Source organism: Xenopus laevis, chromosome 9_10L, assembly GCF_017654675.1.
Source record: "Xenopus laevis strain J_2021 chromosome 9_10L, Xenopus_laevis_v10.1, whole genome shotgun sequence".
NCBI lineage: Eukaryota > Metazoa > Chordata > Amphibia > Anura > Pipidae > Xenopus > Xenopus laevis.
The window spans coordinates 98,931,061-98,953,112 of record NC_054387.1 but is presented as its reverse complement, the minus strand read 5'-3'; the positions used below and the strand labels follow the sequence as shown (position 1 = coordinate 98,953,112).

Sequence of the window (22,052 nt, the reverse complement as noted above, 5' to 3'; positions counted from 1 at the left end):
GCAACTTTCTACATAACACAATGTGGTGAGGGAGAGGTGGGGGCAGATCGAGGGCAGTTGATGGGGGGGCTTTTGTATCTTGGGGGGGTTAGTTCTCCTTTAACAGTTGCATCTTAAACATCAGTACACGGTGAGACTAGTTTATTATAATTAGGAAGTAACCCATGGTGACCTATCAGTGATTAATGTTGTTTAGCCAGCTGCAAGTAAAACAAATGAAAGCAAAACTTTGATTGGCTGCCATTTGCGGCTGCCAAAGTTCAAATCTACAAAGCGTTAATAAATAAAAGCATATAAAAGGGTATAAAATCATCAGTAGAATCAGCACTTTAACTATATTTCACAGCATGCAACAAGAAGTTAGGAATAAGGGATACATTTAAACCATTGCAAAGAATTATAAATCAGGCTTTTATATAGGAAGATAAACTCTGGTTATAATTCTGGCACACTACTTAGTGTTAACAGAAAATCTCTTTTACATTACATACCAGGAAAACATATCAATGTTTCTATCAAATAGCTTGAGTCTGAGATCCACAAGGCAGAATAAAAGCAAACAAAAGGAGCTAATAATACATTTCTGGGTTCATGAGATTTGATATGAATGTAATTAAAGTAATCCTTGACATGTGGAATCCTACCATAAAGTCAACAGGAGCTTTATATACAACAGCCACAAACATTGAGTGATCACTTCAAGTAATTTTGACAAAGGAACTGACAACACATTTCAGTTCTGATGAGATTTGATATGCATGTAATTAAAGATATGCTTGACATGTTGAAGCCTACCATAATGTCAACAGGAACTTTATATACCAAAGAAACACAGCCACAAACACTGAACGAGCACTTGAGGTAAGTTTGAAACCACAAATATGTAGTTAGTCTATTGAAGTTTGTTGGCCCTTATAAAGCAGATAGTTAGAAAACCAGTGCAGAGATCCCCCCCTGCATAATGGACCCTTGCTAACAAAACAGTGCAAATAGAGGGCGAATCTAATTATCTGCCTAAGAAGGATCAACCATAGGCTAGTTTGAATTTCCGTTTTGCTCAAGAAAAAACAAAAAACATAGAATTTTCATGATTAAAACAAAAGGCAAAAACTACGTTCCTATTTACTGAACCCATGTTGAACAAGGGGGTACACTGCTCCGAGAAGCTAAAACATGTAACCCCAACTTACTTTCCAGGATCCTGACACAGTTTTCCACATCCTCCAATACATAGGTTTAGTATTCAGTGTTCTGGCTTAGGCCTATGACACGTGAGGTATTGAAAAACCGAAATGCCTTCCTCTACCTGCAGCTAATTAAGGAATGGGAAAAACTTTGCCTATTGCAGACACTGGCGCTGTCACTTTAAGAGGTGGTTCACCTTTAAGTTAACATTAGGTATGTTATAGAATGGCCAATTCTAAGCAGCTTTTCAATTGGTTGTCATAATTTATTTTTTATAGTTTTGAAATTATTTATCTTTTTCTTCTCAATCTTTCCAGCTCTCGAAACGAGGGTCAGTGCCCCCATCTAAAAAACAAATGCTCTGTAAGGCTACAAATGTATCGCTATTGTTACTATTTATTTTCATCCTTCTGTTCAGTCTACATATTCCAGTCTCTTATTCAAATCAATGCATGGTTGCTAGGTTAATTTGGACCTTAGCAACCGGATGGCTGGAACGGCAAACTGGAGAGCTGCTGAATAGAAAACGAAATAACTCAAAAACTACAAATAATAAAAAATTAAAACCAATCGCATATTGTCTCAGAATATCACTCTCTAGATCGTACTAAAAGTTCATTTAAAGGCGAACAACTCCTTTAAGCATAAAGATGAGAATTTCAGCATTCTCATCTCATAACTGCACTATTCCCGACATGACTGCACACATATGTTTATTGCCCCTTCCAGACAAGGAGATAGGACCTGTAAAGCAGCCAATCAGAATTAGCCATGATTACCTGACTTCCTTTTTACCACTGTTATACATTTGCCATAGCAGTACAGAAATTAATATTAATAACTTGTGATGGGAAAACTGTCGGGACTAGAAGGAAAGGAATGTATGATATGAGGCAAATGAACTTCTTGTTTTTGTCTGTGTTCCTTCCATGTCAGTACACACAGGATCTGTCAAAACATGAAAAAAAACAAAAGCAGGGGGAATAAAATAACATAAAAAGATGTAAAAATCAATGTTAAACATAGATAGAGCACCTTAATGGTAAGCTCTTTTTGACAATTAAACAAACAGATGCTAAAAACATCACCTAGCAAGGCCAGTATCACAGCCATTATATAGGGAGGTAGGTATAACCTATAGCCCTTGAAAATGGAAGATGAAACAAGAAAACCATGAATACAGGATGTCTAGGACAAATTAATTAAATGAAGAAAATAGCTGCAAAAGCCAACCCCTCAACTTATCAAACCGGAAGGCGCCAAGCATGAAAGTCAAGAATCACAGGTTAAATTAATGGCAATGATCTGCTTAAAAGACTGCAAAAGCTAGAGGAATTTCCACGTTATGGAAGCCAAAACATAAAACCCAAGTTGCAGAAGACCTGTTCTACAGTTTGTTTCCTGCTGAAGTACCAAAGTTCGAAGGACAGAAGGACTGTGTAGGGCACATAATCCATGGTTTTCAGCCTATGCCATCTTTGGCTTGTGACATTTGTGAATGGATACGGATGGCAAGAGCATAAGTGACATCATGCAGGAAGGATACAGGTGGTGAGGGCAGTCTCTGGCCCATCAGGATACACATGGATATCCATACATGATGCTGCTGAGTGCTGATAGGACTTCAATAAAGGCCCAGTCTGGCAATCTAAAGATTTTGGCAAATGACAAACAGGCTGTCATAGAAAGTCACTACTGGGCCTTCAAGGGGGCTTGCTAGTCTGCTTGACTAGCATGAATAGTAGTGGAAGTCTGTGCCCAGAAGGAGCTGGGCAGGGTACAGAACCAGAGAGGCAGTTGAAAGAGAGAATGCTTCCTAAAGAGTATAAATAGAGATGAGGGTCAGCAGAGGCATGATTGGGGGCTGGCGGTAATACATTTAACCCTCAGCCTTTGGAGAATGACTGCTTTGGGGGACTGCTAGGTCTTGATCTCTGGGGAGTGGGAATTGGTGTCGTCAAAGGAAATGAAAGCTACTGCCTGCAGGCCTCCCTGGTGTGGGAAAGTGCACTGGAGGGGTCTCTATGGCTGACGGGACTCTGGAATACGTACACGACCCCTGGGTGGCAGGGTCCATAGTCCAGACCATATACTTCCTTAGCCAGCTATCTTAAAAACAAAGGATTGATAGAGGCATTAATGGGATGAAGTCCTGAGCAGGAGTCACACTTTTAGTGCATTCAGCAGCTGCGGGATCCTTATCTCCTGTTTCCCCCAATCTAGGCAAAAGAAAAATTTGCAGAATAAATACAAAGTTGCTATCAGTTTCAATACACAGCTGGAATGTAGTCTCTGTCTCAGTGTCATATATTTGAGGTCCCTGGGGGTCACCCTCATCCAAGGTCCCCATCTCCCGAGTCCCCCCCTCTGTGCCGGCACTTAGGGTTGCCACCTGGCCGGTATTTTACAAGCCTGGCCAGTAAAAATGATGGCTGATCCCAATGTTATTAATAGGGAAAAACAATAATTATATAGAAAGGCCAGTATTTTTTTCCAGAAAAGGTGGCAACCCTACCAGCACTACATGTAAAAGAGGGGTGTGTGTAACATAGATCACAGGGGGCAGAGATTATCAGGCCAGAACAAGGGACAGTAGGCCACATGGGAGACAAAAAGAGGTTTGTGGTTTACAAAGGTCACAGGTCCTTTCCTGGCTCCCCACTTGTGCTCACCCTTAACTGCAAACCCAATGATCCATTGTCCCAAAACCATTCCTATAGCCAAAGCAAAGCCTATTATAGAGCCTGCTTTTTATAATGTTTGAACAGTAACCAGGCACTATTTGTCATCCTCATCCAGCTGCCAGAAACCATAAGAAAAACATTCTTTGCAAAGCGGCGCAGCTGGATTTTATACTTTTCCGATTTGAGACGAGACTGTCACGAACTGTTCCGAAAGCTTACCGAGAACAGCCGAAGAGCAAAGCGGAGAAGAGCCGACCTCCTCTACTACGTCTCCAATTCAAGATGCAATTATTGAAACGAGGCTTGGAACGCAAAGAGCATATCGGAAGCAGGAAGTGTTTTTCGCAGGCATGGCTGATATACCAGATAATGCACCCCAGCGTGAGTAAAAAAGGAAAAGTAATGCTTTCAGTTAGTTTTGAAGCTGGTCTTCATTTCTTTCACATTGTGTTAATCAATGTTACTTTCAATACAGATTGCCCAGGTACAGACAGTACTGAGGCTGGCAAGAGTTCTGCGTGCCAGGGATGCCCCAATCAATCAATATGCGCATCAGGAGCTGCGGCAGGACCAGACCCAGGTAACAAACTCCCAAATTCTAAAGGCAATTGACATTGCCACAGCGTAATTAGCCCAATTTCCATCATTTTATTCAATTTTAATCATTTTATTCAATTTAAGAAGTTTTAAAAAGCGCCACAAACCTTTTCTGTCATATTCTAAATACAATAAATTAGGTATTTTTACACATATGAAGCATTTATAGAACAGGGCAATAGTTGCTTTAGGATTATGTATATACTGTGAATGCTAGGTGTCTTGAAATGAGCAGATTCCCACTGGATGTCAGTAAATTTATTTTGACAATGATAATATCAACCTGTCTGTGCAATCGACCATACAATGGACCAATAGGCTGCCTGCCTCATTTATTATTAATGAGTAGCTTAATGGTCAGATCAGGGTTTACGGTGTCCAGTGTGGCTACTAGTGCATATTTCCTAGTTATCCAATTCTGCCATCCTTTGTTAATCCATTCAATTTTCCTGCATGAAACACTGGTCCACCTAGTCATCTCCTCTAATTATGAAATTGTTGCCCATAGTTTTAATATAGTTTTTTCATTAATTAAACATATTGCTCCATAAACTTTACAAATGATTATATAGGTAATATTTATAAAGTCGCCTCTTCTATTATAACAGAGCTGTCTACTTAAACTTGTGATTTCCCGTAGCTGCATGACCAAGAAGTTTTGGTCATGCTTTCTGTCAGATTGCACTTCTGTGTTACCGTATTTTTTAGGGATGCACCGAATCCACTATTTTGGATTCAGCTGAACCCACGAATCCTTCACGAAAGATTCGGCCGAATACCGAATCCTAATTTGCATATGCAAATTATGGGTGGAAAAGGGAAAACATTTTTTACTTCCTTGTTTTGTAACAAAAAGTCACATGATTTCCCTCCCCGCCCCTTATTTGGATATACAAATTAGGATTCGGTTTGGCCCGCAGAAGGATTTGGGCGAATCTGAATCCTGCTGCAAAAGGCTGAATCCCGAACCGAATCCTGGATTTGGTGCATCCCTAGTATTTTTATGTCCAAAGACTGAGTGACTTTATTTTAACAGTGATAGAAAAAATAAAATAAAAATGGCATTGTTTGAACACAAGATATTGATTCTCTCTGGAAAGGGTGCTGTGGGCAAGAGTACATTCAGTACCCACCTGGCAAATGGTTCACTCGATAACCAATTTCAAAATTAATGCAGTAATGCTAATTTAAATATGCATCCGATTGCTCTTCTGTGTTACAATATATTTGTGTCCAAAGACCGAGTGACTGTTTTTCTTTAACAGCTATAGAAGAAATAAAAGAAAAAATGTCATTGGTTAAACACAAGATATTGGTTCTCTCTGGAAAGGGTGGTGTGGGCAAGAGTACATTCAGTGCCCACCTGGCACATGGTTTAGCCCAAGATGAGGGCAAAGAGGTAAGTGTTCCATTTGGCTTGAACTTACTTCAGTTAGCTGGCTAAAAATAATAACTTGTAATAACTTGTACGTGTGGTAAAAATTAAGCTGCTTACATGTGCCATTGCCCATTGCAATTTTTAATATTAATAAATGTTTATTAAATATCAATGATTTTAAAGACTGTTACTGGAGAATTGCATTAACAGCGAGATATAGAAGCAAAATATACTGATTAAGCATTGCTAGTGCGCCTAATTGAAGAACATGATTTGAATAACTATTGACTATTACAAATGCGATCTGGGTAAAGCTAGCCAAAAAGAAACAGTCAGCATGAGTTAGTCAGTAAAAATGGGATACAATCATCAATCTCCAGATTGACTAAAGGAGTAAAAAAACGATTTCAATAAACAAGGAGTATTAAAAATTAAAATGAAAAACCTTGAATCCAGTCATTACTCAATTGTACCAAACGGTAATAGATTATCAGAGGCGATATGATAATCCAGAGATGGGCTACTGATATAACTAGCATAGTAATTGAGATGTAGCCAGGCTGGTCCATTGATTTTTTTTGTTTGCAACTGGGACAGACAGCAGACAAAATGCAAAGAGAAGGTTTTTAATTTCATAACAAATGTAAATAGTCAAATCTCTCCAGAATTGTGGACCAGTGGTAATAACCAGTTTGCTCCCTACATTCAGACTTCAGAAGTATTAACAGCAGTCTGAGAAGGACGTAGTGATTAAAATCGGTGTTCTTTCACAGTGGCTCCTTATCGGAAACCTGACAATAACATCATTGCAAATCTTGTGATGAGAAATTGTGCTGATATAATAATAGATCATCATAATACTTTTTAATCACATATGTGAATGTGAATTATGATATCAGCATGCATTGAATTGAATAAAGCCTAGAATGGGGGCTGACCATACATAGGCTGCCAGTATGGTGTCCTTTTTTAAAAATGCATTGGCTGCCGACATGCTTCTGAGCAGCTTCTGCTGATTTATATGTAGGTTGCCACTTTGCCCTTTTCAGACTAGGCACATTTTTTTGGCTAATAATAATATATTTACATGCATGATATTGACTACTTGGGTTGCTTGAGGGGGTAGCGTGGTGTCATTGCCAATGACCACTTCCCATTTGAGGCAAGAACAGATTAGGGCAGTAGTTTCAATATAAAAGGTGATAACTGTTATAAGTAGTGGGTGGCATGCCACGATAGTGAGCCGGATTACATTAAAATGGTCATGTCCTACAAAGAGTTCACTTGAGCCCTCGAGCAGTCAGAGGGGTTAATCGTATTGCACCAGGGATTCATCTGGCCTGTGTCACTCACACACACAAACACACCCACCCATCCAGCACCTATAAATAAACAATTTCTCGGTAAAACGTACTATTTTATTTTAGAGTCCGTAGTCTTCCGAGCCATAAATGACACTTAACCCCATATATCTTCATGGCCAAGGCACACACAGCCATTCAATCTGGATAAGGCAAAAAGGTGCGCCTCCACATCAGAAACAGATTAGCTTTTACATGTGCTTTATCGTTTTGAATTAACACAAATTTGACAGTAATGATGATTTAAATATGCATGTTTTGTAAATAAATGTTATTTTAAGCAGCAATGATTAGAATGTGAAAATGTGTCAGGATCTGCAAACATGATAAACATCACAATGCAGTGGTCACTTGCAAAACTTCTCACGTGCCAATAGCATTAGTGGTATAGTGGGCTGTTTTAGCCAATGAGCCTACATTGTACCTCTCTGGACCACTTTTACAGAATTTTTCAGCTTGGAGCCACTTTGTTGTGCATGTTCCCTGAATGTGGGTTTGTTTTCAAATCGGAAGGTGGCGTTCCTTCCTGCAGCTGAACTGGCAGTCATCGTAGGAAGTTAATCAATGCTGTGCCAAATGCATTGAAAACATAATCTCTGATTAGGATTTCCTTGAATTTTAGATAACAAAGTTCTTAAAAGGATGTCTTGTTTGTTTTCTTAGTAATTTGTAACTGCATAGTTTATACATTAGATTGAAAAGTAATAACTTAAGACTTATGGTTGACAGAGGGTTTCTTTTAGCTTTATAGAATCTTAACTGCTTAATGTTGCATTTGGGGAAGCAGGATTTTTTCTGTACACACCTTCTGAGGGTACAGATGTATCAAAAAGAGAAAATAGAGCTCCCCACAGTTCACCATAGGGTTTTTTGAACAGTTCTCATTTCACTTTTGCATGATTTTTAGAGGAATAGTTATCAAGTGAGGGGCAGCTTCTTTTTTACCCTATGATTTATTTGGTCTTAGAAATGATATACAAGTGGTAAAAGAGAAGAGAATTTTCCCTTTGGAGAATTGTGGTTTCACTCTGATAAAATGCATCCTTATGCTTTGCATGTAAGCCATTCAATGCAAAACGGATACTTTGGATACAGTATGTTCCACTCTGGGTTCTCATTAAAGATTGTTGTTAGGATAGTGCCATGTTCCTTCTGTTCCCTGTTGTGTAATTCTTGCTCCCTGCAGCTAGATGTTGACAGGTTCAGGATTGATTGCATCTGCTTGGGGCCACCGGGGCTATTGATTGTCATTGTTTTGGTGACTTCTTTCCATCAAATAAACTCTAAGCAATGAAGCGATGAGGGCTTGCAATGCCATGGAGAAATCATTAAACAGCCAAACAATCCTGACAGAATCTGTAAATATAACAATTTATTTTTCCTGATGGTGGATTAATAAAGGCCAATAGCAATAAGACAAACGTGTCTATTAAAGAATGGTAAAAAACAGCAATAAAAAATATGAATTTTTATGACAATTATTTCACTGATTCTTGCACAGGGGTCCAACATTCTTGTGTTATTTAGGCTTTGATTTAGGCCTCCTGCAGATGACCTTTTTCACCATGATGTCAAGAAATCCAAGCTTTTCCACCGTATACCCCAACACTTTGTGGGTTGCCAGACACTAATGGGCAAAGAATTAATAACATTCCATCTTCCTCTATACTTCACATACATTATAAGGGGGTAATATAGAATGCCGAGCAATTAAAAAAAACAGTTACACAGGGATACAATAAAAGTGGTTAGAATATTTCCAACTAACTAAGATGTTGCAAATAATCTGTCCCTATTATCCCTGGCCAAATGATATCTGGTCGATATTCGGGCAGTTATTGATCTGTGGGCCCCATACACTACTTTTGGCAGGTTAAGGGACATCTTTATAGTCTGTACTGGAACAGGTGATTCTGCAGCTCTGATTGGATGAGAGCAGCCCAAACATACAATCATACTGTACATTGCTCTGGCCAGTGTATAGGTTATGGTTTGCCATGAATGTTGTAACAGCATAAAAATGTGCAGTGGAAAATATAAACTAGACCTTTTCTTAAATACTAAACCACAGTTGTCATAATTTGTCCCACCTATCAAAAGGATTCAGTTGTGAAATTGTGAATTTTACTGTAATGTGTTGCCACAAAACATACGTCAGGGCAAACATCAAAGAAGAAACATAACATATTCAGTCCAGCAGTTAAGTACTTTTACAGCCAGAACCATAGATTAGATTTTATGATCTATGGCAGACAAGTGGTTAAACAACATTTCAAAGCAAATACATGTTTTATTTTGCAGTTTTGTTTTGCCTATTGTAAACATAACCATTGGAAAGTTTACTTCTATAGAACCAAGTCTTTTGTAGCCAAGACACACTGTTTAAAAACTAGAATAAATCAAAGCAGTCTGGGGGCACTCATAAAATATATAACAAAGATTTTATTGACTGGTGTATATATGTAAACAAAGATTATCAGTGTGTTTCTCAGTCCAGTGTAAGGTTCGAATTTATAGCTCTGCACTGGGGATTTTAAAGGGGCTCTTCACCTTTAAATAAACTTTTAGCATGTTGTAGAGAGTGATATTCTGATAAAGATTGCAATTGGTCAGTGACCCCCTTTTGAAAACTGAAAACAATCAGAAAAATAATATCAAAAACTGTAAAAAAGGCCAATTGCAAAGTTGTTGAGAATTACCCATTCTATAACATACTAAAAGTTAACTTAAAGTTGAACCACCCCTATAAGGGGGAACCAGAATCATGGGGATCGGTAGGGTGCTAGGAGTTAAAATATGTGCAGCCCTGAGTTATAGTTTAGAACTTCATGACCCAGTTGCTTTACTAGAGATTTCTGAGTAAACAATTTTGCATAAGGAACAAACATGGCAGCAGCACAGAAAGTAGTGGGCTAGAACAAAACACAGCGGAGCTTATTTATAAAGACTGGCCAATTTTGCTCAGGGCAGTAGCCCATATCAACCCACCAATTTCCGTTTTTTTTTCAGGCAGCTGCAGGTTAGAAAGCAAACATTTGATTGGTTGCCAAGGGTTAATGCTCAGGTGCAAATGTGCCCAGTGTTTATAAATGGCCCCTATTGTGATGGTCATTGAATGGGTTTTATACATTAAATATATAATATATAAACATGCATTTGACTCATGTAAGCATGTCATTGGGGTTGTCAGACTTCAAGCAAGCATTAGAACATAATTGAAAACCTTCATGGTAAAACAATGTGTAAATAATAATTTGATTTCATACAGGTGGCTCTGCTTGATGTGGACATCTGTGGACCATCGATTCCAAAAATGATGGGCTTGGAAGGAGAACAGGTAAAGTAATGCCTTCCATAATGTTGTGTATTCCTTTGGTCGGAAAAAAAATGAGAGGTTGAGTTCTTAAATCCGAACAGTGCCAAACTAATTCTGTTTAGATCTGACTCAAATCATGTTTATTTGTTTAAAGCATGTGTGTATTGTTCCTTTTCTGTCTAGTTGTTGCATGATTCAGTGTTTGCTCGGAAGGTCATGATGTAACCTTTACACCGAGGCATTGTGTACTTCTCTGCTGGATCAAACTACTCTTGTGTGTTTGGATTCAGACACCTCTTGTTTTGAGACATGTTTGATACTATTTCCCTTATTGTCCTACTAACCCATGTCTCAAATCCAAGACTGTAGGGCCTAGACACTTGCCCTTTAAAGGAAAAGTATTTTTGTGCTTGGGGTGCCAAAAGTTAGGCACACCCAAGTGATTATATTTACTTACCTGACACTCTGGTCTGGTGCTCTTATCAGCAGAAAATTGCACCAGCGAGCACCACAGAGCGATCAGCTTCTTTCTTTGTGTGGGTGCGCAAGTAGAGCGGAAAGCTGAACTTAATGGAAAATCTGGCTATTTCATTCTACTGCGCATGCATCTGCCCTGGGAAATTTGAAGAAGTGAAGAAGATGATTGCTCCGTGGTGTTCGCTGGAAGAACCCCGGGTCAGTGCAGTTTTCTGCTGATAGGAGCACCAGCCCAGGGTGTCAGGTAAGTAAATATAACTACTTGGGGGTGCCTAACGTTTGGCACCCCCAAGGTAAAATTACTTTCCTTCTCCTTTAATCATGAACCAAAACATTAATACTCGTAAACTGCTTTGTAATATTTGGGTCAAATAAAATGAGATCTTCTTGGGACTTTTGCTGAATGGTTGACACAGCAGTTGTTTTATTTATCCATTAAATAGATTACATTACATAGTTTTAAGAAATGTTTGATGCATTTTTAGCAAGTGAGTGTAAGACAGTTGATATTAATCAGTATTCATCCACAAACCACACCATTGCTGTGTTGGTGTGGCAATAAATAGTGTGCGGTTGTGTAAAACCCTGTCATGGATGGCTCTCCTATATTGCAGCAATATATGTCCACCTATAGCACTGCTTTCGCTCAACTAAAAACAAAGTAGGAATTATATCACTCAAAAATGTAAGTATGTGGCAGGTTCTTGTGTTAATTGGTTATAATAAACAGTTCCTTTATGTTTTTCTTATAGGTTCACCAGAGTGGATCAGGATGGTCACCAGTGGTAAGAATCAATGCCATAAAAGCCATACTGAATCTGCCCTAGTATATGGCAAAAAATAAACAAAAAAAAAAGCTTTATTTTAACCCTTTCATTGCCAGACTGTTTTCGAACATTTTCTGCTCTTTCAGTTTTGGGGCCTTTCCTGGGGGGAACTTTCAGTTTACCCAGGTAAACGATAAATATTTTTTTCAGGTCAACCTAAGCTTTTAAAATATACTAGAATTATGATGCAATTCTACTTTTGTAAACTGAAATAGGCTTCTAAAATGTAAAAAAACCATATATAGTAAAAAACATAATTTATTTTATGCATGAAAGTCCCCATCTTGAACGCTCCAATACCAAATATGTTTAGTTTTATGGAGATTTCTGATTTGTAGAGGTTAAAAACTCCCAGCAATACACTTCCAAAATTCTAAAGCACTGCTCCAGAAACCTGCATACTTCAGATTTCAAGGAGAGAAATTCCCCAAAGAATTCCAAAATTACTATCCTAGCAAACTGTACATTTTTGCAAATAACAGATTCCGACAAATCCAAAATAAGTAAATTTGTCTTTCTACTCCAAACTACCCAGTCAAATGCTTTCCTAAATTTACAGAGTTTCTGATATATTTGAAAAATTATTTAAAAGCTTTTATTTTGCAGTATCATATCTCTCACATATCATTAAGTACCAAGATAAATCACCCAAAATATGAAGGCCAGGGGTCCATTGAACAGTTTGGTGCATAGGTTTACAGCACGAGAGATGCTGACACCATCTAAAGCTCTTTGGACCCTCTGTCAATTAACTGCTGTAGATTGGACTTAATATTCACTAATGGGCCTATAGCAAACAATAATATATCTCAAGTAGGAATGTGTAGGAAATAGTCTTTGTACTTATTACATTATATCTGTAAATACAGATCATGGCAGCAGAGGTTTTTACTTGTCCATTTACATATGTTCTTTTTATAAATATGTACATGTATGAGACCTGTTATCCAGAATGCTCAGGACCTGGGGTTATCCAGATAATTGATATTTCCATAATTTGGATCTTCATACCTTAACTCTACTAGAATATCATTAAATAAACGTAATAGGCCTGATTTTGCTCCCAATAAGGATTAATTATATGTTTGGATCAAGTATAAGATACTATCTTATTATTACAGAGAAAAGGGAATTTATTTTTCAAAATTTGGCTTATTTGGATAAAATGGATTCTATGGGAGACAGCCTTTCTGTAATTCAGAGCTTTCTGGATAATGGGTTTCCAGATACTGGGTCTCATACGTGAAGTTTATTAGTGGTAGTTCAGTGTGGGGCTGGGGAAGAACAAGAAATCTTTGTTTCGCACAAAAGAAGGAAATAGTACAATGACAATAACTATGCATCCTTTTTTAGTATGTAGAAGATAACCTGGCTGTAATGTCTGTTGGATTCTTGCTTAGCAGTCCCGATGATGCGGTCATATGGAGAGGGCCTAAAAAAAATGGTTTGTATATTTTTTTACTGTGTTTATACATTTTAAATGTTTTCAGCATCATCTCACCCCCTTTTTCATGTTTCTGTTTATTTGATGCGCGCTTTAACACTCATAACATGTTTCCTTTATCTAATCCATACCTAGACAACATCTGGGGACCCAGGGATAAAAGACTGATCTATTAAAGAAACTTTTTGTTTGTCTTCATTATGTATTTTGTATGCTAATTTGTTAGCATTCTCTTTCTGTTTATTTCTAGCCTGCAACTGAAAAAGTCATCTGCTTGTTGGCAATCTAATATACACTTATGCAGCAAGGGTTCAGTGTTATTGTTCTGCTTGTGTTTCTTTCAGACCCAGCCCTTCCACTCAGCCTCCATTCTGCCTTCCTAACTGCTGCTTGTTTGCTTGTGCAATTAAGCCCAATCCTAAAAACTACTGTACTGGATAAAAACTAAAAAAAAAATCACAACAATAGAAACAAAAATAATAAGGTCAAAATGCAAATTGCTTTAGAATACTGCATCTGCAAGTACTGAAGTGTAGATTAAATAAACCACTCCTTTAATAAATGAACAATCTATACTAATAGCCTCATATATCCATAACTCTTTTATAACACATTTTTGCCATTTCTCCCACTGGGCCATAAGCCCCCCATTATTGATAATTATTTATTTACTGACTCAAAGGTCAGAATGAATGACGTTTAGGGAAGGGAACAATCAGTACAAATTAAGTAGTGTAATTCTATGTTTTGTGGTATTAATAAAATCTGTGCAAGGGCAAATTATATTTGCAGTCCTCGTTATTAGTAATAATTGTCATTGCCAGTTCTCATTTTCTCCATAGCAGACTTTCCATCACTGCCAGACTCTGGTATTAAATCATATCAGACCCAAGAACAGGGCAGAGATAGGACATTCACTGGTCTGGAAACTATCATGTTGAATAAATAAAAACAGTCGCTCATTTAACCTTTGGCAAAATATTCTTTTCATTTGATTAGGTTTTCAGCACTGTAATGACTTTTTTTTATTATCCTGTAAACTGTTTCAGTACACTCCTGAACTTATTTTTGCAGGCTGAAAACAGATCCGCTCCATGCCCCATCTCTGTTCATTTGAACCTCTTGCTTGCAGTCATGCAGCGGAGTTGCTTAGCTGTCCTGAAAATTCCTGCTTTAGTGTATTAGGGCCAACCTCCAGTCAGCTGCATGTGAGTGCATGCAATCGGATCTTATTCGAATAAATGGAGATGGGGCACGGAGATCTGTTTCTCTCAGCCTGAAAAAAATACACAAGCTGAGAGCAGCTGAGCCAACTCTCCGTCTGCCCTTTGCCTTAGGGTAGTGCCACACAGGGCCAAGGATCAGCTGATCCACTGGCTTCTGTTCTTTTGGTGTGTCTGCAAATACAGAGCTGATTTCATAATGGAAACACATGAGTATGCGGTTTGACAACAAATCTGCTCCATGTGTCTGCACCCAGGCCAACATAGTGCCAACTTCACACACTGCAGATCTGCTGATTCTTAGCCAGTGCTTATACACAGGCCAAGAATCAGTCCTGCGTGGCTTTACACCTATGCCAGTCTGTGTAAACCTTGAAGTAAATCCATGCATTTCTAATAGGGATGATCAAACAGTTTTTGCGAGATGTGGACTGGGGTGATGTGGATTATCTGATAGTAGATACCCCTCCTGGTACATCAGACGAGCATCTTTCTGTAGTACAGTATCTCAGTGCAGCAGGAATCGATGGAGCAGTAATCATTACAACTCCGCAAGTAAGATGACTTTTTCGCTATACTTTTATATTCGTAATCACTGCTTTTTGATACGGTACATCCATTGTTGTCTAGTAAAGCAAATTAATTAATTTACCTATGTGCACAGCTTGTACTTCAAAATTATTTATCCAGGATCAACAAAATTCACGTGTAGTTAATGTCAACCTTCGATTATACACTCAGTACAATTGATCAATGGTCGTGGTGTTATCTGTAAATGTAACTGCAATTGGAAAGTAGTGTCTGTCTGTTCCTTTCTACTTTTTGCCCTGGTGGCTCTGACTTTTAAAACAACAACAGAATCCGGCCGATCAACTTCCTGACTCCAAGATGGCAATCGGACCAGTCCCTGGATCAACTTGTTCTATGAGCTATCTTCCATAACCCTGTATTCCCTCACTTGCTAAAAAGCCACCTAACCCCTTCTTAAAGCTATCTAATGTATCAGCCTGTACGACTGATTCAGGGAGAGAATTTCACATCTTCACAGCTTTCACTGGAAAAAACCCCTTCCAAATATTTAGATGGAACCTCCTTTCTTCTAATCGGAATGGGTGCCCTCTTATCAGCTGGAAGTACCTACTGGTAAATAAGCATTAGAGAGTGATTATTATATGATCCCGTTATATATTTATACATAGTTATATCCCCCCTTAAGTGCCTCTTCTCCAGCATGAACATCCCCAACTTGGCCAGTCTTTCTTCATAGCTGAGATTTTCCAAACCTTTTATTAGCTTACTTGCCCATCTCTGGACCTTCTACTTCAATAATCCCGTTTGAGCGATGGAGACCAAAACTATACGACATATTCTAGATTGGGCCTTACCAGTGCTCTGTACAATGGAATAATAACTCCCTCCTCCCTCAGATCTGTGCCCCTTTTAATACAGCTCAATACCTTGTTTGCCCTTGATGCTGCTGACTGGCATTGCTTGCTACAGCCAAGTTTATCATCTACAAGGACTCCAAGGTCCTTTTCCATAATGGATTTGCCTAGTGCAGTCCCATTAAGGGTATAAGTGGCTTGGTTATTCTTACATCCCAGGTGCATGACTTTACATTTATCAACATTGAATCTCATTTGCCACTTAGCTGCCCAGATTGCCAGTTTGTCAAGATCATGTTGCAAGGATGCCACATCCTGGATGGAATTAATTGGGCTCCATAGTTTTATGTCATCAGCAAACACTGATACATTACTTACGATACCCTACCCTAAGTCATTAATACCCTCCCCTAAGTCAACAAGTATACTGAATTATTAATGTTTGATTTTAGCTTCGCTTTTAATAAACATTAATGCCATTACTAGAAAAATAGTTGCAATATTCCTCCTTTGCTTTTTAAATTCATAGAGAAAGCTAGATTTCTGTTGATACAGAAATTTTATCTCAATGTGCTTAATTTCAAAAATACATAGCTTTTCTGCTAGGGGTTTACTTTGTTGTTTAAGAGGAGAGGATTTATTGTTCAAAGAACACATGGGCAGTCATTTAGTTCTGCAGAATAATATGTTTCTCTACATTTCCAACTTAAATTATTGGTTGTATGTTACTGACAAAATATAAGGAATGCTGTCATCATTTAGTTACCATGATCATTTCTGAATTTTTGGTACAATCAAGACAGGAAGAGCATAGAGAAAATGCACTACCACAAGCATTTATCAAAAAACTAAGTATTTTTTCTTATATATAGATTTACCAAAACTATATGATGAAAATGTATTAATATATATTAACATATATTTTCCATTACAGCTACAGTGATTCTATTTCATTTTGTGTAGCTCTTTTGGTTGAATCCCATGTTTCAATAATTTGAAACATGGGAGTTAAGTTTGAGGCCAATCAGTTTGTAGCAGTGCACTCCAAATTCTGTAACACTGACCTAAATCATTTTCTGTTATTTTGTTGCTTGTTAACAGGAGGTCTCACTTCAGGATGTCCGAAAAGAAATCAACTTCTGCCGCAAAGTAAAACTTCCCATTATAGGTGTAGTGGAAAATATGAGTGGGTTTATTTGTCCTAAATGTAAGGTAAGACGCTCTCAAACACGTACATAACTTGTGGTCCAGTTGATTTAATTTCCCTTGGCCTATGGGTTAGTTTGTCGCCTGCTAGAAATTAGCTATACCCACAGTTGACATATCGCCTGTAAATACATTTGCACCCAGAACAATGAAAATTGCTGTTGGTAAAATATCAATTGACCATCTTGGAAAGAAACTTTGTGCGGTTATGTTTTATTGGCTGAGATTTTCATTGTTCCGGGTGCAAAGATATTTTAAGGCGATTTGTCACCCCTGGGTAGCCCCTTGTGTGCTATGAACCTTTTTGCACAGCATATTATTTGTAACCTGTCCAGCAATTGGAACACTTCTCCCCCACCCTAATTTCCTTATTTTTAATGCAGAATGAATCACAGATATTTCCTCCAACTACTGGGGGAGCAGAGAAGATGTGCACTGATCTCAGTGTTTCTCTACTGGGCAAAGTTCCCTTAGATCCAAATATAGGTGAGTTTCCTTGTCTGACTTATTTTACATCATTCTTTCTTTGGCTCTCATATTCTGTTTTAGGTAACATAATGGGAATTTGACTCGTTTGGCTTTGCATTGCTACATGCTGACACTGTGAAGCCTGGCATTGAGTAAATGTGCTGCACATTTCCTGTAATGTCATTTCTTTTATCCTGAAATTGGCCTGCTAATTTAGTGTTACTGGTAAACAATGGCTCACATGAGCTCCACCAATCCCTATATGCTGAACTGCTGTATATACAGATTTGTATGAGGGGCCACAGTACACCGATGGTACGATATGTATGATAGAGCCAAAGTAACCTATGGCAATGTGTTAAAGGAACAGTTCAGTGTAAAAATAAAAACTGGGTAAATAGATAGACTGTGCAAAATAAACAGTTTCTAATATAGTTAGTTAACCAAAAATGTAATGTATAAAGGCTGGAGTGACTGGATGTGTAACATAGGACAGAACGCTACTTCCTGCTTTTCATCTCTGAGTTAGTCAGCGACTTTAAGGGGGCCACATGGGACATAATTGTTCAGTGAGTTTGCAAGTGATCCTCAGCATTCAGCTCAGATTCAAAAGCAACAGTTATGACCCATGTGGCCCCCCTCAAGTCTTTCATTGGTTACTGCCTGGTAACCAATCGGTGGAAACCAAGAGAGCTGAAAAGCAGGAAGTTGCGTTCTGGCTATTATGTTATACATCCAGTCACTCCAGCCTTTATACATTACATTTTTGGCTAACTAACTATATTAGAAACATTTTTTATTTTGCACAGCCTATCTATTTACCCAGTTTTTATTTTTACACTGAACTGTTCCTTTAACAGCCTGACAACCTGCCATAAACACAGGCATTAAATGGGTTGTGTCATTTTACGTTATTTTGTTAATTTCTATATTTGATATTCTGACATGTATTTTTTTTACAGGAAAGAGCTGTGACACAGGGAAATCATTTTTTACTGAAATTCCAGATTCCCCAGCAACATTATCCTACAGAAAAATAATCCAGAGTAAGTACAGTTTTATATTCTGTGAGCATTATGTTATGTAGCAAAAAATTTTTTTTATACATTTGTAAAACTTTCCACAGCGCTCTACAATACATGGGTGCGTATATCAGATAAACCTGATTACATTCATTAGTATATATTCCTCAGTATATAACAAACAAGATTATATTCACATACTGACTGAGGCAGGTGCTAAAGAGGCTCCTGCTTATTAAAGCTGACTAAAAACTTTATATATTACTTTAAATCCAATGAATTTTTATATAAATGTGCAGTAAAACATATTTGCACAAATGCTAATTATTATTATTGCATAATTTTATTCTTGAGTGGGACACTTCGTATGATTTTTCCTAAAACACTGGATGGAGATTTTCACACTTTGCATTAATTCTATATTACTCTTCCAGTGAAAAGGGAGAAACATGACTCCTGAAATTGACCATTATATATATTGCAGTAAAGTCTTTTTTAAGGGAATTATATTTTTCTAATAATATGTGCCAATGTATTGCTCCAAAATACAGATCATCCCTCTGATGGATAAGAACTACTGCGAGTGAAACAAGGCAATGGGTTACAGTAGTAGTTAATGAATGAACAGAGATGTACTGTATGTTTTACTCTTACACTGGGAGGCACATTTATCAAAGGTCGAATTTCAAATTCAAGTGAGTTTTTAAAAACTCCCCAAACTCCCTTAAATTCGACCAATCAAAATGTATTAAAAAGATCAAATTTTTTTAAACTCGGATGAATTGACCGAAAACTCGAATCTAATTTGAATCAAATTCGATTAGAATTTTATAAACTCGATTAGAATTTTATAAACTCAATTCGAGTTTTTTCTTCAAAAAAAAATTAAAATGTCAGGAAGGCTGCAAACAACTCAAAATTGATCCCTGGACCTCTCCCATTGACTTAAACAGCAATTTTGGCGAGTTTTAGGTGGCAAATAGTCAAATTCAAGTTCTTTAAGAGCCAGAGCATGGTAGATCTCGAAAATCTAATTCAAATTTTTTTGAAAAATGTTATCGAATTTGACAGTTTTGACCATAAAAAAAATTTGAAAAATCTAATTCTAATTTTCAATTCGACCATTGATAAATCTGGCCCTAATAGTGTATGCAAAGTGATCCACTGTGTTTGCTGATGAAGTGAATTGGAAGGAAATCAAGAAGATTAGCAGCATATAGATCAGTAGCAAACAAAAGTTAAATTGTATCACCCCCATAAAAAATACACAGGAGTCATTATAATTTACTGAAATCACCATTTTTCTTTCTCTTGTTTAGGAATTCAAGACTATTGTGAAAAAAAGAAGTGACTTCCTTTTCCCAATGGTACAGAGAAGTTCTGCTAAGCAGTTTTGCATTATGCCACAGATTACGGATTTTTTGCATTTCACTGTTACCTTAAGAGAAAAATCAGCGTTAAAAAATAATTTCAATGTGGAAATAATGCACTAGGCCATGTATCACTTAAGTGGTATCCTAGCCAGTAAATCAAAGTATTTGTTACCAGCTGTTTACCTTCTCTTTCATTTTGCTGGCCAGAGCATGAACGGGAATGTTGTTACAGCCATGGGGTTGCAGGGCACAAGCAGCATCGTTTAGAAACAAAATAATATGTATTTAGAACCTCTAATTTAATAATAATAGTAATAATATTTTCTTTATAAAAATAACTCTAAACATATCTGTTTTATAGCACTATTTAGGAGAATGATTTTTGTTTCGGATATACCATATAAACTTTAAAAATGTAATTGCTGTAGGATATGATTTTGAAATGCACAACTGCTAGAATAAACCTTTATGTTGCTTGCTGCCAGTCTTGCTTTAGAAATTACTATTATATTAGTAGATATTTGGGACGTTACATTCGTTTTGCATTGCAATAAAGCTCATATTAAAGGACAAGGAATGTTTTATTCATTGGGGGGGTTGTTTTAGGCCCAGTCAGTGAATATAAAAACTACGCTTGGATCCTGGGCCATTAGAACTCCACTTACAACTCTTCTGTTTTATTTTATAACACATTTCATATATTGATATGTGACGCACCATCAAAGAAGCATGGCGATGTGAAAATACAGGCCCCATCTTGTAAGTGACAAACAATTAATGTGTTCCACTGCTCAGGAGGAGGGGTTTCAATCTGCTGTAATATCAACTGGAACGTGCCAGTTATTTGAATATGCACCTGTAAAACTTTCTGTGGGTTTGAATTTCAAAAATGCCCCTGATTTATCAGCCAACAGGGGAGGGAAATCATCAGTGGGCAATCACGGTTATATTGGAATCACAAGAAGACTTGTGAGTGTCGCAGACACTTTCCAAGATGGTGACCCCCTGTGACAAGTTTGAAGTCCTGGATCATTGCTACTGCTGAGAAGCTGAAACTTTAGACTGGTGCAATAAGTTCAGTATATAAAATATGGTATTTTTGGCTATATTCATTTGAAGGGTTTAATTCTCCTTTAACAAGCCTTCAATAGTGTAGAATATAATGACATAAAGCTATAGGCTCATGCAATACTATAGGATAGGATGGAGCTGACGATCCGCAGGCTTTGCTGCAAAAATTCCTTTAATAACACAACATGTTTCGGATCATCATGGATCCTTTTTCAAGTGAAAAAGGATCCACTACTCTGGAATCACTAGCTAATCTACCCTTTCGTAGACATACTCAGAACAGTTGGCCACTTTTCGAGCTGGCATATTGGCCTGGAGGAAGGCATTATCTCTAAATAAGTCTGACACCCCCGAAATTTCACCTGATACACCATTATAGCTGAGCCCGGCCCTACACCTGTGGGCAAAATACAAACTCAAATATTTGGGCCAGCTATATATAGATCAGATATTTAAATCGTTTACAGACCTATCTCAGGAATTCCACTACTGGGACGATGTTGCTACCTACCTGCAAGCACATCTTAGCTTCCCACCTGTTAAATCACCTGAGGGTTTTCCTATTGGGACACATTGACCAGCTAATCCCACATCAACACCAACGGCAACTGTTTCGCCTACTTTTCTTCTATGCAAGGAAAGCTATAGAGATTAAATGGAAGCTCCAAGAACCTCCCACAGTACAGTTATGGAAGAAACTAACTAACAATGCATTCCCCATGTACAGATTAACATATATGGCTAGAGGTTGTCTTGAAAACTTCACCAAAATCTGGTATACATGGACCTCCTGCCAAGAGACTACTACTGATGTGGACCCAACATAGACCAATCAGTGTTAATGATTCTTAGGCAACGAGGCAATGGAAACCCCCTATGCAAAGTTCAACGTATGCTTTCAAGACCCCCTAAGTCTTTACAAAATGATATTGACACAATGAAAATATATAAATGTACCTTTACTATGCTCTGGTATCAGTAACCCATAGGACTTTGCCTTCATTTGTTTTACTGCAGTTGACCGATCAGGGCAAA

The 22,052-nt window shown here is 37.7% G+C and overlaps 1 protein-coding gene and 1 long non-coding RNA gene across 2 annotated transcripts; one reads left to right on the top strand and one right to left on the bottom strand.

Annotated features, from left to right (window-relative positions):
- Window positions 1-392: 392 nt before the first annotated feature.
- On the bottom strand, window positions 393-4,234 carry LOC121398014. The gene is made up of 2 exons (XR_005964068.1): window positions 4,089-4,234; window positions 393-3,404 (listed from the first exon to the last, which is right to left on the bottom strand). It is a non-coding gene; the product is annotated as an uncharacterized LOC121398014 (long non-coding RNA).
- Window positions 4,142-20,519, top strand: nubp1.L (nucleotide binding protein 1 L homeolog). Its single transcript, NM_001094562.1, is given in 11 exon segments — window positions 4,142-4,250; window positions 4,345-4,449; window positions 5,732-5,865; window positions 10,474-10,542; window positions 11,751-11,783; window positions 13,179-13,269; window positions 14,893-15,047; window positions 16,979-17,089; window positions 17,467-17,569; window positions 18,514-18,597; window positions 19,893-20,519. Coding segments are annotated over 11 exon segments (948 nt in total). The 5' UTR covers window positions 4,142-4,219; the 3' UTR covers window positions 19,925-20,519.
- Window positions 20,520-22,052: the final 1,533 nt, after the last annotated feature.